The following is a 17,487-nucleotide window of genomic DNA, read 5'->3' as shown; positions in this document are numbered from 1 at the left end:
CACAAAGTGGTGACACACAATTTGAGCACAGTGGCGTGAAAACAAAACACTGAGACCAGAAAACAAATCTGGTTTCTGGACAGAATTGATCCTCAGAGACCTTACAGAGCAACATGAGAAAAGTAGAAACGGTGAAACATGACTGCCAGCAAACTAGCCATGGTTTTATTACCAAAGTCTCTCTCTCTTCTCTAACACACACACACACACACACACACACACACACACCAAACAATTAAAGACAGGAGACTTTTGGTTCCAGGATCACCTTCTAATCGTCAACTCCTACAGTGGTGCATTATCATGCAAACCATGCAAAAACAATGAAAATGTATTCATATAAAAAAATAAGTGTTACAAAATGGCATAGCAAGTATACGTAACCATTCATTCTCTTTTTCCTTTTCCTGATATCCTGAACTTTGCAGTGACTACACTAAAAATCGCATGCGTTACATGCAGTGCGGTTGGCTTTGCAGCAATAAAGCTTTTGGGTGTATATAGTATGTATATTATTGTTCTTTTTTTATGTCAGCTAAACTTTTGCGAAGAGTGCGCTGTACAGAGTTTTACTTTACAAACGGTGTGGTTTCCCTTTTTATTTCTTTTTTCTGGGCAGTCTCAGTGCCATGGCTCTCTGACTGGACCGTGGATGGCATGATGAGATCTGCGGTGGCCTCTGAAGGTCGATTATCTCGGATAAGATCCAACTTAACCTCCCCAGACGTTCAGTCCACAGCGGTGGCTTTGACCCAGGGCTTGGGTTTAGAGGCTTGGGTTGAATTTAATATCTTAACTCAGAGTGGTGGATATCTGCGCCGAATTTGTTTCCTCTCAGGGTGGCATGGTCCACACAGCGTCGCCGAATCCCTCACCAGTGGAGGAGAGAGGCAGGGGGCCCCCACTTGGTGTGAAAGGGTCTGTGTCTGTGTCCGTCTCCCCCTCCGCCAGGTAGCTCGGCCTGGGTCTCGTCCAGCCAGGGTCCCCGGGCGCCAAACCGGCCCCCATTGAGAAGTTCTCCCCTTCCCGCTCCCCAGAGATGCTGAATCCACTGGGCGAGCGCTCCAGCTCCTCGTGGTTAACCGATAGCATGGAGAGCGGTGAGTCACCACCTTGCCCCCCTGTGGTCCTACCCAGTCCCACTGACAAGTCCTGCAGGGAGCTGATGGGCAACACTGTGGGACGCTCGGTGTAAGTGGGGATGATTGCTGAAGGTGGGGGTTGGGGTTGATGAACCGAAGGGGCAATGCCGACTCCTCCTGCCAACCCCACCCCTTCTCTGCCTCCTCTTCCACGGCCATAATAGGGGTTCGCCTTGCTGACAGGCACCTGGTACATGTGTGGGAACGCCTCGGCGTAGTTGAGGAAAACCCGTCTGATCTCACCGTTTGCCGTAGGATTGCAGGTCTCCAGGGTCATGCGGGCAGAGCCGGCAGAGTCCACCTGCAGGTGCTCAGTGTGCTGGATGTGCATGTCCACCAGGAAGTCCAACTTCTTTTCCATGTCCTCCACCTGAGAGAGAGATACACAATGGAACCAGTGGATCGCATAACAGGTGTGTTTATTTACCAATCACCTTGGCCAAAATATGATGTAAAGAAATGTTAGTAACCCCTTCAGTGCTTTTAGTAAGGTTTGATAAAACCTTTGCAGACATTGCAGATATGAGAAATATCAAATATCATGTTGATTCTTTTACTGATAACTTGGTGTTTTCACAGTTTAATCTTGGTAATCTTCCTAAAGAAAACCATTAATTATGAACCCTGCACCACCACTAATAATGACGACAATGCTCCAGATGCAGGAGAGAAACACTCAGCACAGGAAAGACGGGCAGAACAGAATCATGAAAGTCTCTTTTTTTAAGCCTGGTCCAGTTTATCTTGTAAAGTGTTAAACAGCGGATGATAGTTCGGTGGTGGTGAAGGTTATAGACTCTTTTTGTCTTGCTGTAGAAGTCACTGCATGCTGCAGAATTGAAATCGAGTAAGAACTGCAAGTGTAATCGCATAACATGATTAGTAATATTTGCTACAGTTGGGCCAAATGGGTTGAATAGATCTGCTGTTCAAAGTCATCTCCAGCTGAAGCAGCTTGTTGCCATATTCAGAGGGTTCTCTGACCCTGGCAGTGCAGCGCTTTGTTTTATTGGAAACAGTAATTTAAGTGTCCTGTTCCAAAAGGTCTGCCAGTGTTTCTGGTCTCATCAACGTGACAGTTTTTTTCTAAATTAGCAAATTTTACCGGCATTACATTAAACTCTAAATTGTCGCCAGATGTCTCAACATACAAAGCCCAAGGGTAACAAACTAAACTATAAAACAATTTATCTCAAACAATACAAAGAGTTACTTTGTTTGGAGAAGGAACACCTTGGCAGAATATTTGCCTTTAGTAGTTTTAGTTGTTACCTGTCTCTCCACCCTGACAAATCTGCCCATCATGCTTTGGTCTTCCGCATCTGGCATGGATGTGGCTTTGGCTATGTAGGACTCATGCCTGGAACAAAGGGACATCAAGTAGATGTGGACTGCACAGACATTTGTTACAAAAACTAAATAACATAGTTATAACTAACCTTTATACTAATTTGTAATTGTTTTACAACATTGTAGCCATTTTAGAGCTCTGTAGCAGTACCTGGGTGACTGGTTGGGCGGGTAAGTAAAGGGTGTTTTCTGAGTTTTCTTGTGTTTTGGGGTGAGAGGAGGTCCAGGGGCAAGAATCATGTCAATCCTTAAAATAAAAAAAATAATGAGCATGAGGAAAAGAGAAAATTGGCTTCGTTCAAACTGATCAGCCTCGTGTGTAAAAGACTAACTCACCTCGTCTGGAGGTATTTAATTCTACAGAGCATGTCCAGGTGTCCAGCAGAGTACTGCTCAATAACATCTTTGACATCATAAGGCCTCAGAGTTTCCTTAAACCGCTTCTTGTTCAAGAGGAATTGCATGATCCTGTGTGGCAACAAACACTTCAAATGAAAACACTTCTCAAACATCAGACACAGTTAACAAACGTCAGCTACCACACTTACCTTCATTGTATAGACACGTGTTTGTCAGGAAACAGGAATGCAAGAATCAAACAAATGAGAAGCATTTCACTGGTTTAGATCTTAACATTATTAACGTATCTGATCTAAACAACACTACATTTACTGGCCCTAATAACTAGCGGATGATACCGTGGAGACAAAGACTATCACAACGTTTCCCAACCAGAAGCCGTGGGTGGATAAAACCATCCGCGACGCTCTGAGATCCCGCACCGCTGCCTACAACACGGGACTCATGACGGGGGACATGGACCCGTACAAAGCCGCGTCATATAACGTGCGGAGGGCGGTGAAAGAGGCGAAGCAGCGCTACGGGAGGAAACTAGAGTCACAACTCCAACAGAGTGACTCTAGGAGCCTGTGGCGGGGACTAAGGACAATAACGGACTATAAAGCACCAACAACCGGTATGACGAACGCGGCCGTGACTCTGGCAGACGAGCTGAACACTTTCTATGCTCGCTTCGAGGCTGCAGCTAAGGTCTCCAACAATGCTAGTGTTAGCGGCGCTAACGGCTGCAGACAGGAAGATACTGCCAGCACCGGAAACGTGCTCGTCATCTCCGAGCATGAAGTAAGGAGAGCCTTCAAGAGAGTGAACACCAGGAAAGCAGCAGGACCAGACGGCATCCCAGGTCGTATCCTAAGAGACTGCGCATACCAGCTAGCTCCTGTGTTCACTGAGATATTCAACATCTCTTTATCTCAGTCGGTGATCCCCACATGCTTCAAAGAGTCCATCATTGTTCCTGTCCCGAAGAAACCCCACCCTGTTTCTCTCAATGACTATCGCCCTGTAGCCCTCACCTCAGTAGTGATGAAGTGCTTTGAACGCCTGGTCAGAGACTTCATCATTTCTTCACTACCAGACACACTGGACCCACTACAGTTCGCTTACCGTCCAAATCGTTCCACAGACGATGCCATCTCTCATCTCCTCCACACATCACTCACTCACTTGGACACTAGAAGGGGGAATTATGTTAAAATGCTCTTCATAGACTACAGCTCTGCATTTAACACCATAATTCCCTCCACACTCACCACCAAGCTGGAGCATCTGGGACTCAGCTCATCTATGTGTCTGTGGATCTCCAACTTCCTAACTGGCAGACCACAGGCAGTAAGGATGGGCGGACATGTCTCAGCCTCCACCACTCTCAGCACTGGAGCCCCCCAGGGGTGTGTTCTGAGCCCCCTGCTGTACTCTTTGTACACATATGACTGCGTGGCCACTACCAGCTCCACCACCATCATCAAGTTTGCTGACGACACCGTCGTGGTGGGCCTGATCTCTGATAACAACGAGACGGCCTACCTGAAGGAGATTAGGAATCTGGAGAACTGGTGCCAGAGGAACAACCTCCTTCTAAACGTCAGTAAGACAAAGGAGCTGATAGTGGACTTCAGCACTAAGCAGGAGAGGAACTACCAGACCCCCGTCATCAACGAGTGCCCAGTGGAGAGAGTGGACAGCTTCAAATACCTCGGAGTTCACATCACGCAGGACCTGTCATGGTCCTGTCACATCAACACCGGGGTGAAAAAGGCCCGACAGCGTCTCTACCACCTCAGACGCTTGAGAGACTTCCAACTGCCCTCCAAGGTGCTCAGGAACTTTTACTCGTGCACCATAGAGAGCATCCTGGCGGGAAACATCTTAACCTGGTTCGGGAACAGCACCATGCAGGACAGACGAGCTCTACAGAGGGTTGTGCGGTCAGCTGAGCGCACCATCCGCTCCGAGCTCCCTGACCTGCACTCAATCTACAGCAGGCGGTGCTGGACCAAGGCCAGGAAGATGGTGAAGGACCTCAGCCATCCCAACAACAGACTGTTCTCTCTGTTGAGGTCAGGAAAGCGATTCCGCTCCCTGAAGACCAACACAGAGAGACTGAGGAGGAGCTTCTTCCCGCAGGCGATACGGTCTCTCAATCACACCACCACACAGTCCTGACCCACACATATGGTTCTTACACACACACTGGACTTTCTGGACTTTGGTTTTGCACAACACTGGTCACTATATTCTTCATTTCCGGTTAATACTTGTACAGCTGCTGTTATTGTGTATATATTTATTTATATTTAGATTTCTTCATACATTCTTATATAGTTCTATACTGTGTATTTTGTTGTACAGTTATTTTATTTTCAACTTTAATTTATATATTTATCTTTATCTTATTCTTCCCAGTTAAATTTACCCTTCATTCTAATTTGTGTTGTACAGTTATTTCATTTTTAACCTTAATTTATATTTTATTCCTTCCTAGTTAAATTTACCCTTTTTAATTTTTCATATTTATTTCCTATCTTATTCATAGCCTTTTCCTTTTTTGTTTTCTTTAGGTCACGAGCAGTTGTCCAAGCATTTCACTACATATCGTACTGTGTATGACTGTGTACGTGACAAATAAAATTTGAATTTGAATTAATGTTTGTCTGCGGTCTTTTACCCCTTTTCCACTGACACGGTGGAGCCACCAGTGGCCGTGGGAAGAGCGACCACCAGAAATTCCTCAATTATTGGTAGATTCACTCCATATTTCTTTGCCCACACTTACTAAGCACAAGTACTGGCACCATGTTACTATTAAATAGATTTAAGGCGGAAAACTAAAAATTGATATATGATCCCGTGTTTCTATCGGTTTATCTACTGGGAGACACTAATTATGGGAACTGAACCAGTGCAGAGGCTGTGGAGTACAACAACAAGCCAAAGCCTCATCGCTTCTGCTCAAAGTCAAATAGTAAGCTGAAAGCTTGAATAGAAACACACCACAGTCGATTTGTTATCCAAGGAAAAAGTACAAAAACAGTGCAACAGTCTCGTAGTCTGAAAGCACTCCAAGGTTAAATTGTTACTTTTAACAGCTTCACTCAAACACAAATAACTTCTTCATCCATTTTTGTCTTTTCTGTAACAGGTGCAAAATGAACAATAATAGCAAAGAAAAGCGTCTGGACTTCTTTAAGTTGCTTGAAGACACAAGAAGTGGAATCCTTCACTGCGCACATTAACGCTGTGGATAAGAACATCAAGTTCACCAGGGAAGACACAAAGGACAACTGTCTGCCTTTCCTGGACTGCGCTGTGCACATTGAAGAGAACGGCAAACTCAACATCGAAGTTTACCGGAAGCCCACACACACGGACCAGTACCTCCTCTTTGACTCCCATCACCCTCTGGAACACAAACTTGGAGTAATCAGGACCCTACACCACCGGGCAGAACATGTTCCCTCTAAGCCTGAAGGGAAAAAGAAGGAACACACACATGTAAAGGAAGCACTCAAAACGTGCGGCTATCCTAAATGGGCATTCTTAAAGTCAGCAAAGAGGCACAGAAAAGAAGATCAGACACCAGCGAGGGAGGATAAGAAGGACAGATGCAACAACATTGTCATCCCCTATGTAGCCAGTGTATCAGAAAAACTCAGGAGAGTTTTCTCCAAGCATGACATCCCGGTGCATTTCAGACCCAGCAACACGCTCAGACAGAAACTGGTTCACCCGAAAGACAAAACGCCAAAACACAAACTTAACAATGTGGTGTATGCTGTACAGTGCAGCGAGGAATGCTCAGACCTCTACATCGGAGAGACCAAACAGCCACTTCACAAGCGCATGGCACAACACAGAAGAGCCACCTCCACAGGACAAGACTCAGCAGTCCATCTGCATCTTAAGGATAAAGGTCACTCTTTCGAGGATGCCAATGTTCACATTTTGGACAGAGAGGACAGATGGTTTGAAAGAGGAGTGAAAGAAGCATCTATGTCCACTGTGAGCGACCATCTTTGAACAGAGGCGGGGTTTACGACACCAACTCTCTGCCATCTATAATCCAGTTTTGAGATCCCTTCCCAGACGCCTTAACGCCCACTCACATCCTGGGCCATCTGACCTCAGGAATTCGAATGATAAGGTGGGGCCAGGTTTCACAATGAACACACCCGAAACTCTGGCTGATTGGGACCCACGCCCAGTTTCCCACCTTGGCTCAGGCGATTAGAGGATCATCAGGGGGTCCTTTTGTCCCTCTGTGGGGGGAAACTCCCACTAGGTTTATATCTGGGACTCTCCACCATTTGACCTTAGAACTGAAGAAGCTTCTCGGATGAGAGGTGAAACGTCTTCAAGTAACTTAAAGAAGTCCAGACGCTTTTCTTTGCAAGCTCCTTTGACTACGATGACCTGGATGACTGAGAACCTTCACAGACAACAATAATAGCAAAAACAATCACGAGTAGCCTACGTATCTGCTTACTCATCACGATTGTTATACTATTTCCAAGTGGCATCTGCAAAACTCTGTGAAGCATCACTGCAGTGTCAAACTGGAGCTGTGAGGAAGGCAGGTATTACCATATGATTCCTCCCGTCTAGTCCAGGGTCTCCTCCCAGCTGGATATTTCCAGAAAGCCTTTAAAGTGGATCCTTCAAATGCCAAAAAACAACACTACAACCTCCTACTGGATCCAAATGAGTCCTCGTGTATTAAAGAGCCATTTCTTTTGGTCTTCACCTTAAGGTTCTTCTTCCTTGTCACAATAACAGTTCGGAGCAGTATGCTTGACAAGTTGGTGAATAAACAAAACAATACACCATTTCTTTCTTCCAGCAACTAAATGTAAGTGACACCTCTTTACCTCAAAGAACTTTATGACATCAGATTTGGAGCTGCTAAGACTTAACAGCTTCATAACAGGACTCCACAAACTGATGGTTACAGAGGTAACATCTGTCAGTTATGTGTAATTAATGCCCCCTTCACAGAAACCGTGCGTGACATTTTCTGTCCGGTGCATTATAGTAAGCCCAGCATCTTTCAGTCCTGCATCACTGCCACCCACTGAGCTCCGGTTTTTGTCCTACAGATCTCCTACTTTCAGAGTCAGCTACTGCTGCTGCACGAGCTCCAGTGTTTGGCAGAAAGTCTTGGGTCCTGAAACTAAAACCCTCCAGATCTGAGCATCCTATTCAGAAACCCATTCAACACTGATATAATGGAGTGGAAGGAAGCAGCACTTTCACAGGGTTAATCACTCATCTCGCAGGCCCTTGCACTAGATTGAATTCCTGCATTATGTCAGCTGTGTGGCCTATAGATTTACCAATGCACTGTCAGCATGTGTGAGTTCTGCCACACTCTGTGGTTGGCATAGCTCACTGTGTTGAATTTTGATTGCTGCAGAGTTTTCTGAAAGCACATACAGCGAGGACCAATCGTACTATCATACTGTGCAGAAAACTGACCAAAAGTTGTTATTGATATTTTAAGGTGTAAATAAACATTTTGAATTTGTTACTACAAAGTTCTGTTTTCTGTCCTGTCAGTTTGTTTAGCAGGTGAAGAAGAACTGACCAGTCTGTACGTTTGGATTCTAGCTAATCCATGTGACTGCATTTAAGCGTTTTACAGCCAGCAGGTCACTGATGACCTGTCCAGGGTTTTATGAGACTTCATAACATTTTCCTTTCTCCAATCCAACAGTGATGTCATAATGTCCTTACTCAGTCAGTCTACATCACTGACTGAAGACAAAGCAATCAAGCAACCAGAAAACATTTCCTTGTTCATAACACCCATCTGCGCATCACAGTATAGGACATTTTTCTCTTCTTATCAGTATCAATTTATACTCTTTAATTGATTGGGTCTAAATCAATTAAATGATGACTTTAAAGGACCACAGAGCCCAGTTCTTGACCCTAACCTGACTGCCCTGATGACCAGTTTCAGTGTGGGGATCATCTCTTCCAGGAGGATGTCAGGGGGGAAACCCCGTTCCTCTAAGGCTGGATCTGCCACACCTCCGGCATCTGAGAGAAAAACACATTACGAATTTTGCGTTAGTAAAAAAAAGGATTAGACCAATATGGAAGACAAAAGCTCTCTGAGCTATCCGTGCTTTTTTGGTTTCAAACCTTCAGAGCTCTGGCGGAGTGTGTTGGCCTTCATTCGGAAGGCAGTGCGGAAGCGTTCCCGGTTAGTGAAGCCACCAGGTTTGGGCTCCTTGGAGGGACTCTCCTCGATGGAGTCTGCGTTTCCTGTCAGCTTCTTTACTGCCACCACAGACGGTCTTGAATTAGGAAGGCGAACACGCTCGAGTAAACTTAGTTTCTGGCTGAAGAGGGACAAACGAGAAAACAATACAGTATGGACCAAGAGAAAGCATGTGAGCACCAGCAAGTAAAGTCTTACACATCACCCAGCTGGGTGTGATCAGACACTGAAGAACGTTCAAGAAGCAAAGCAGCCAAAAGTTTAGGCAGATATTCAGATTAAAGCCACATTCTTTTAAACTTTAAATACTGATATAATTTTTCTGATCATCACTCAATTCCTGTTCTCTTCATTTTCTCCCACACCCCAAACTGTACTCGGGAGATGGCTGCTCCTCCCTGAACCGGACTAAGTCTGGAGGTTTGAAGATATAAAAGGGAGTTTTTCCTTCCCACTGTCGCCAAGTGCATGCTAATGAAATTTTTTTCACAATCAGTTTTGTTGTGATTTTTGTGTAATATAAGTTCTCCTGGTCTGCTGCTGCAACGTAACAATGCAGCTTTCCTGGCAGAAGGAAGACTCAAAGAACTGAGAGGAGATTGGTCTCCTTTACTGTCCAATGGCTGACAATATTTGGCAGCACAAAGACGAGAGCTCCCTGGGTAAAATAAGACTCCTGTGCCTTGGAAGAGGGAGAGAGGCGGGGTAACCGGAGCTGACAACAGCCCAAACAAGGCCTCTGAAACGTGGAGCGTTCTCAGCGACTTTGCTCCCACAGCAGACACACAATATGAGCCTCTATGTGGCCTCGAGGCAGAATAGGGACGGCAGATTACGGCGCTGAGAGGCCGCAGAATAGGAAGCTGTAAAGGAAGAGAGAAGCTCTTTCTGACTGCTCCTCGGCCGAATAAAGAGCAGAAAATGGGATGTGATTATCCCGTGGATCTCTGTAAATGAGGCAGCGCAGCAGGCGAAAAAAATGATGCTCCTTATCTCCCACAGCTCTGCCTTCCCAAGACACACATGTTGGTTCATAATACCTGCACAAAGCTGCGGGACAATATTAAAAGATAATTTCAGTTATTGCAAATATGGATCTTATTTCCTGGTTGTTAGGATAACAAAGGGAATACACCAGGTTACATGGGTGGGACTCATTTTACTTGGAGGTAAAAGTGAAACTACTGATTTTAACAGCTCAAAAAAAGCAGAGAGTGTCCGACACATGTTCGTTTTTCCAAATGTGTTTGGTCGAACTGAAGGTTTTTCTGTTACCATTCTCTTGATCAGGTTTTTAGTCTCTGATACTTGTTTTTTGTTAATGCACTGTGTCAATTAAATGTTATGTCTCTGAACACAAAACTCTTACCTTGTTGTTTACATTTGTTTCAGCTGTGTCTCGTCACCCTCCCATATCCATTTCCTGTGTGAGCATTAAAGCTCTGCCTTTCCCTTTCGTTGTTGTTGTCGTTCCCGTTTATTCCCTGTCTGTTTCTGAGTTTGACGGATTTATTGACCCTTTTCTTTTCGTGGACTTTGAGATTATTCAGGCTGATGGTAGAACTCAAAGATTTGCTTTGTGTTTATTTCTGCTGCCTCTGGAATCAGTAAAGCTAAAGTTAAAGTATAGCAGCTACCTGGGCACCCACCAATCATCCAGTTCATGGTTGCAGGCACAGTGCAGCTAATCTTAGCTGTCACAGGGCAAGAAAAAGAGTGCATCGTGGGACAGTCACAAATACTTAAAGTACATGTGCATACTAGAGTTTTATATTTGTTGTGTAAACATTTTAATAGTGAATATCTGACACTGACTAGTCCTTTGACTTAAACTAAAATTGTTAAAAAGGTACTTTGTCGACATAGATGTCACATAAAAGACGTAGTTTACACCTGAACTGTGGTGGAGGAGAATCATGCATCTAGTAAAACTGATACACACACACACACACACACACACACACACACACACACACACACACACACACACACACACACAATAAGTAGCTTATCGGCCTCTTGTCGGACATCGTCGCACTGTTGTAGTTTCTGGCCGCCGTCCACCTCTTCGCTCAGCGCAACAAGATAATGTCAGAGTGCTAATTTCCCAGCCGCTGATCCTAAAAGGCTTTTAAAACTCTGACTGCCTGCTTTTCACTCCGTTTGACTTCATCACTCAGCGTCTGCACCCTCATTTCTTTCCACTCTTGTTCTCCCTCCACATCTCCGTCTCATCTGAATTATGTCCCCGCTTAATACTACAAATACAAGAAAAATGATTGTAATCGTTGTAATGCAACCCTCCGGTTCAGCCTATAAAACAGACGCCATTAAGAACAGGTGACCCGACCTCTCTGCTCTGCTCTACCAGCCCGTGTATCAGAGCCGTTTCAGCTTTTAGCAGCAGTAACTTAATCCAGCGTGTTGAACACAGAGGCCGGGAGGCGTCGGAGCAGAACGCTGCGCTGTAATGAGCCTGTAACGCCACCTCTGCTGACCTGAGCTGATGCGAAATGGCAGGTTTAGCAAGACTACAGCACATTTCATATAATGGCTCTGACATGTGTTTGTCAGCACTGAATGATGACATCAAAGAGCAAAGTTTTTCCTAAGTTTAAGAAATCAAACTTTTAACTGATTATGTACTCTACATTTGTGTGTGCATGTGTGTGTGTGTGTGTGTTTGTGTGTGTGTGTGTGTGTGTGTTTGTGTGTGTGTGTGTGTGTTTGTGTGTGTTTGTGTGTGTGTGTGTATTCAACTAAAACTGGCTCTCATTTCCACTTCTGAACATTTTAATCCTTTAAGACCTACCATAGAACCAAGTTCGCCAGAGCTTATATTATATTTTTACATGCTGTGGAGCCATTTTTGGAGCATTTCAAGTTGCTATACATCAATACAACCATTATAGCCCAAATTTTAATGATATGTGATATGTCTGCATTAAGTGCATAGTAATTACATAAATTGCAAAAAAGTGCAATAAACTACAAAAAAATTTAAAATCGTTTTTGATTTTTTAACATATATTTCTAGTTAGAGAAATTTAAGAGGCTTATCCCTCAAAACTGTAAATACACAAACTAGTTTCCCTCCAAAGGAAATTTATTTTAAGTGTCTTCATAGTTTTATTTTTGAGATACACCAATTTTCATACACTGCAGGAAAAACGAAAAAATATATTATAGTGCAAATTTGCAAAATAACAGCATATGCATCAAAATAAAATATTTCCAGCAGTGCAATATGAGTCCTCAGCATCCCAGAAACGACACAGAAAGACAAAGTCAAACATAACTTTTAAAAACACCAGTATAGGCTCATAAGGCCACGATGGTAAAAAACGACATTTCCGCAAAACGACGTCACTTCCGGTTTTGGGCAGGTCATGCGGACATGCGATAGTTCACGCTGATGGACGTAGGAAGTGTTACAAACAGCTGATCGGATCGGCAAAGCGTGTTTCTGGAATATTATGTTTTTGTTGCTGCAAGTGCTTTTTATGCAGTTTTTGCAAAGCTATATGTGGAAGGAAACTGTGACCGAGGACAAGCTGATGGCATAAGATGTAAGTACAACTCCTCTGGTTTCATATGCAAAAAAAATTATTGCGCTAGCTTACGTGGTTGCAGTGCTACCGGGATTTAAAAATAGTTACGCAAAATGGAGCGTGTCCGCTCAGACCGGCTTTAAAGGGTTAATGCCGATGTATAAGTCCTAGCTTACATGTTGACTATATTAAGCACAATTACAAAAGTATAAACACGTGTTAGGCATCAATCACAGTGAAGTTGGTTCCCCCCCTTTGGAGCCACCAGTCACTGGGGAAAGGTGCATCCCCTGGTCAGCCTCTCACTGACCGGTGTATCCCCTGACCCCAGTGAGAGGCTTCTGGAGGTTGCTGCTTGGAAAACGCCCCTGTTTGCTGATTGGTTAAACTCAGACAGACAATGTTTGCCGTCAAAGTAAAAGTTGTGAGTACTGCTACAGCTACTTTGAAATGTCACATTGCTGCATCTGCTAGTATTCTGCATGGAAGTGCACCAAAAACCAGAACTGCATGCAAAATACAAGCAGATGCAGCAATGCTCCAGCAACCAAATCAAATCAAAATCAAATCAAATCACTTTTATTGTCACATCACATGTGCAGGTACATTGGTACAGCACATGTGAGTGAAATTCTTGTGTGCGAGCTTCACAAGCAACAGAGTTGTGCAAAATACAATAATGTAAACCAAAACAATCTCAAGGAAGTTTGTGGTGCAGCACCCTTTGCAGCCAATTTCACCATCTTCCAGAAACCTCTCACCAGCTGCCCAGTGACCAGAGGTTGATGGTGGTCACAGAGTGGTCTCTATGCCTGTGTGACTGAGGCCTTGGGTAGGATAGAGTGCAAAGCAGGTGAGACCTTTTCACCTGTGCACTGGGTAATTTGTTTTTATACTGTGTCCATATGCAAACAACCAAGACCAAGGTTAGACAAGTGGCTGCTATGACTAACAGGTGAGCAGACAGGTGTCACTGACTTCACATGTGCTAATGCCACTCAGTCAGTCTGTGCGGCTTCTGTGTCTTTTGCAGGACTTTGATTAAATTATCTCATTATATCATTATATGTCGATAACCGCGGTGACACATCTGCAGCAGCTCAAGTTCAATCTGCTCCTCAAACCGAAAGCCTCAGTTGGAGTTTCACAACACTTTTTGATGTGGAGACTCATTAATGTCGCTCAGCAGGACGGAGAAAAATGAAAAGTCAAACCCATAGTCCTCTTCTGAGGCCCTAATTACAAGATCTAAACTGTCACTCATAATTGAAACACAACTAATGGACTCGCTAATAGGTTTCCACAGAAACCTCTCAGCTTAAATGTCATTAAAGCAGCTGATGTGGAAGGCAGAGGGACGCGTGGGCGTTCAAAATTCATACGTCCCACGGCCATTAGCCCCGAGATTTATCCGACTGGTGAATTAATACAGGAAGCTATTTAAAGGCGGGCAGGGTGAGATATTCTAGGAAATGTTCATTAGTCTCTCCAGCATGTGGGGCTAATTAAAGCCCCGTCAGAAAGCATTTACTTTAGGCACAGCTCTGTGTGATTAACTGTGTCTCTGCATGGACACCAAACGGTGACCTACCTCGCCATGACCTCCAAGGTGTCCTTCCTGTGGACGGGGAGAGAGGAAAGGATCAAAATCAGGTATCTGCATGCAACGTAGGATTTAAATATCCTTTGATAAAGACTAAAAGTCAGAAGAGGACCAAAGCACGACAAAAATCCTCAGTTTGAAATCCACCGAGTGCATTTTTCTTGGTTGATGTTCCAAAATAGTGCAAACTGCTGATTCGTCTTTTATGTTTAATCTTTAATGAAAATTTTAATTTGAGTTTTTTTGCTTCTTACTCAAAGAAATCTAAAAGTAAAACTCTCCAGGTCAATCAACTTAGTGTTAAATCTGCAAATGCAAACAAAAAACAACATATTTAATGTTGTTTGCTAACTTAAGGTAATGCACGAGGACTATAAAAGTGACTGTTATGTTTTGTGGTACTTACCTGAAACAGGGAAGAGAGATGACAGTTTCGTAAAACCTCCAAGTGGCAATAAGGTCTTCCCTGATTGGATTGGTGGAATAATATCTCCAGGCAGACTTGAGATGGGAAGACAGGAGATCAACCAGAAGTTATAACAGCGCTCAGCTTAACTGAGTCCAGAAAACATAGAAAGTCTCAGCTGGACCACGCAGAAAGATGCCGATGCCGTCAGGTAGCGTCTCACCTGGATGAGGCCTGCAGCCGGATGTCTGCGCTTCTCAAAGTGCTTCTGTCTGTGCTGCTCCTGGACCTTCAGAGCCAGGCCCGAGCCCAGAATACCCTGCAGCCATAAAAACAGAAAACACGTCGCTCAGTGCTCCTGCCGTGCTGCGGGACGCCAGTGCCGAGCAAAATGTTAACACCTCGCCTTTATCTTGGTGAGGGTTAGCAAAAGGTCACAGCTTGGCTCAAAAGTCCTCCTTTGTCCACATCAACCAACGCAAGCAGATGTTTTACACGTACTTATTCACTCGGCTGCTCATGTATCACATACATGCAAACACATGACCTCCTGGTCATTAAGGAGGTGCAGGGCGGTGCTCTGCTAGCTGTATCCATGGGACTGATTACAGCTGATAACCTTCAGTGGGAACATGTTTTACCCACATGTTCTCATCGCAGAGTAACTGATGCTTCCAGAATGTGGAGGCTCTGGTTCGAGTCCCACTGAGACCTGCTTTCACTTGGTCGAGTGTCGGTAAACTGTGGGTGTAAAGTAAGGCTCTTTATTAACAATAGCCCTGCACAGTAAGAAGGTAGAGAGTGACACATCATAACCCCGGGACCAGAGGACGCCTGGTGTATAAACGAGTGACACCAGTGGTTGATATCATGGCACTAACTGATGCCCCGGGAGAGAACTGACTGTTTTCTTATACTGAAAGAGGCGACACTTACTAATAATCTAGCATTAAAGTGTTACAATCAACTTGTGTTGCACATTTTTTCTTCATAAATAAAAAGGTCAGAATTACTTGTGCAGTTCATACAAGACAGATTTCCTAACATGAGTATGTATTGATTGATTTATTCGGACTTAAATGAAACCCTGCACCATCAGCAGCGGTGTGTAGAGGAGAGCACACTCACTGCAGGCAAAGCGAAGAAGGACACTCCGATCAGAGCGAAGGTGCCGGCTAGCAGCCTCCCAGCCCAGGTCTTTGGGGTTTTGTCCCCGTAGCCGATGGTGGTCAGTGTGATCTGAAAAACACAAGGAAGATAAAACACAGGCAGAAAATCTTTTAAATTAAATCACTAAAATTCGACACAAAAGCCTCGGCGTCCTCGTTTCAGCAGTAATGTTTCCGTGGAGACTCATCTCTCTCTGTGACCTTCGTATCGATCCGTTAAAGGGCTCTTCAGTGTTTCCCGGAGTCAGAGGATCGCCCTGAAAAGCAGGCGGTGACAGTGGAACATCTTGTTGAAGGACATTCTGGCGGCGCAGATGCTCGCTGTCATGGAGCTTGAACTTTTGGCCCCTCTGGTTGAAGGACGGTCGCTTTAATGAGGCATTGGTGCTTCCCTTGCCAGAGGCCCTCATTAAAGCTCAGAGCTCTGCGAGCTTTCAAACGGGATTCACCGGAAACCCTCAGGCTTTCCACCGGCACATTACTAGAAACTAAAACCTGATTTTTTCCTGTCCTCTTGGCAGAAATCCCAGATTTGATTTAAAGCCAAAATATTAGCAGTTGATGATTTGGCCAGGCACCATCTGTCCACCGAGCTGCAGCCAAATCTACTCTCACCTCTAAGCTGCCAAAATCATTTCCAGACAAATAATTTGCAGAATTCAAGACAGGATTTTTTGTTTCCAGCAACAAAATTTCAACAATATGCATGTTAATTCACTGAGTGCAGTGTTAGTCGTAAACTTGGAGCTTGTTTTTTTTAATGCACGTACCAGCCCCCACCAAAGCGCATCAGCGTAGGTGTCAAAGTCCTGCTCTTTGGGCTGGGCCGTGGGGTTCTCCTGGTCAGACATGCTCACAGAGGCGTCATCCTTTTCCACCAGGTAGACAAGGAAGGACGCCAGGATGAGAGACAGGAAGCCGATGTACCAGGCTGTGATCAGCTCCTGCAGAAAACAGGGAAATATTTGAAAGAAGCTGATATTTTTTTATTTTAAATCCAATAAAAGACTGTTCTAATTCATTATTTACACATTCACAGCTGAGCAGCAGATTCCGGGTCTGAGAAATGAAGCCAACAGCCGCAGTTCCTCTAATGTCCACCTGAGGCTACCTTCAAATCTGAGTCAGTTCCTGCAAACTCCCATAAACTTTCTAATTGCTTCCAGTTTAGTTTCTTTACATCTTCAGCTCATGTGAGTGCTTCACTACACTTTACTCGATACTTCAAGCACTTTCAGTCGTCTCAGAGCGACAGCCGACTCCTTCCAGAGAAGTGCACATTTCCATAATTATATTTTCCAGCAACTTCCTTTAAAATGCTCACACGTCAGGAAGCAGGAAGTGTGCTCGGGTCCACGCCTACCTTACTGTGCGCGTAGATGGCGGAGCCCAGCAGCTTCCACGTCCCTCCTCTCCGGTCCATGCGCAGCATCCGCAGGATCTGCAGGAAGCGCAGGCTGCGCAGGGACGTGGCCAGCACATTTCCCTGGTTACGCACCGCCACCACCGGCACCGAGGCAATCAGCACGAAGATGTCTGAGCCGAAAACACAGCAGACAAAACCTCACGTAAAAGACTGTCAGGGAAAAGCTTTCTTCACATGGTTAATGAGACTGACCCGACACGCTGATTCAGTCGTCTTTGTGGGACGACGAGTTCCTAACAGGAGCTGAACATAAA

The 17,487-nt window shown here is 44.7% G+C and overlaps 1 protein-coding gene across 1 annotated transcript in view; it reads right to left on the bottom strand.

The window, feature by feature from the left end:
- Window positions 1–263: 263 nt before the first annotated feature.
- kcnq3 (potassium voltage-gated channel, KQT-like subfamily, member 3) overlaps window positions 264–17,487 on the bottom strand; it is a 104,072-nt gene continuing 86,848 nt past the window's right edge. Inside the window, exons 4-15 of the mRNA XM_085440102.1 lie at window positions 17,171–17,343; window positions 16,578–16,751; window positions 15,767–15,877; window positions 14,862–14,957; window positions 14,639–14,733; window positions 14,221–14,247; window positions 9,000–9,199; window positions 8,789–8,894; window positions 2,829–2,960; window positions 2,644–2,739; window positions 2,415–2,502; window positions 264–1,512 (exon numbers count right to left, since the gene is read on the bottom strand). Of these exons, the coding sequence (XP_085296228.1) occupies window positions 835–1,512; window positions 2,415–2,502; window positions 2,644–2,739; window positions 2,829–2,960; window positions 8,789–8,894; window positions 9,000–9,199; window positions 14,221–14,247; window positions 14,639–14,733; window positions 14,862–14,957; window positions 15,767–15,877; window positions 16,578–16,751; window positions 17,171–17,343 (1,976 nt within the window). The 3' untranslated portion in view covers window positions 264–834. The remainder of the gene's footprint in view (window positions 1,513–2,414; window positions 2,503–2,643; window positions 2,740–2,828; window positions 2,961–8,788; window positions 8,895–8,999; window positions 9,200–14,220; window positions 14,248–14,638; window positions 14,734–14,861; window positions 14,958–15,766; window positions 15,878–16,577; window positions 16,752–17,170; window positions 17,344–17,487) is intronic.

This window comes from Copadichromis virginalis, linkage group LG18 (genome assembly GCF_057382275.1).
Source record: "Copadichromis virginalis isolate Kocher_CV1m ecotype Utaka linkage group LG18, C_Virginalis_male_GT1.1, whole genome shotgun sequence".
Taxonomy (NCBI): domain Eukaryota; kingdom Metazoa; phylum Chordata; class Actinopteri; order Cichliformes; family Cichlidae; genus Copadichromis; species Copadichromis virginalis.
Note: the sequence above shows the minus strand (reverse complement) of the source record. Positions and strands in the feature narration are given on the sequence as shown.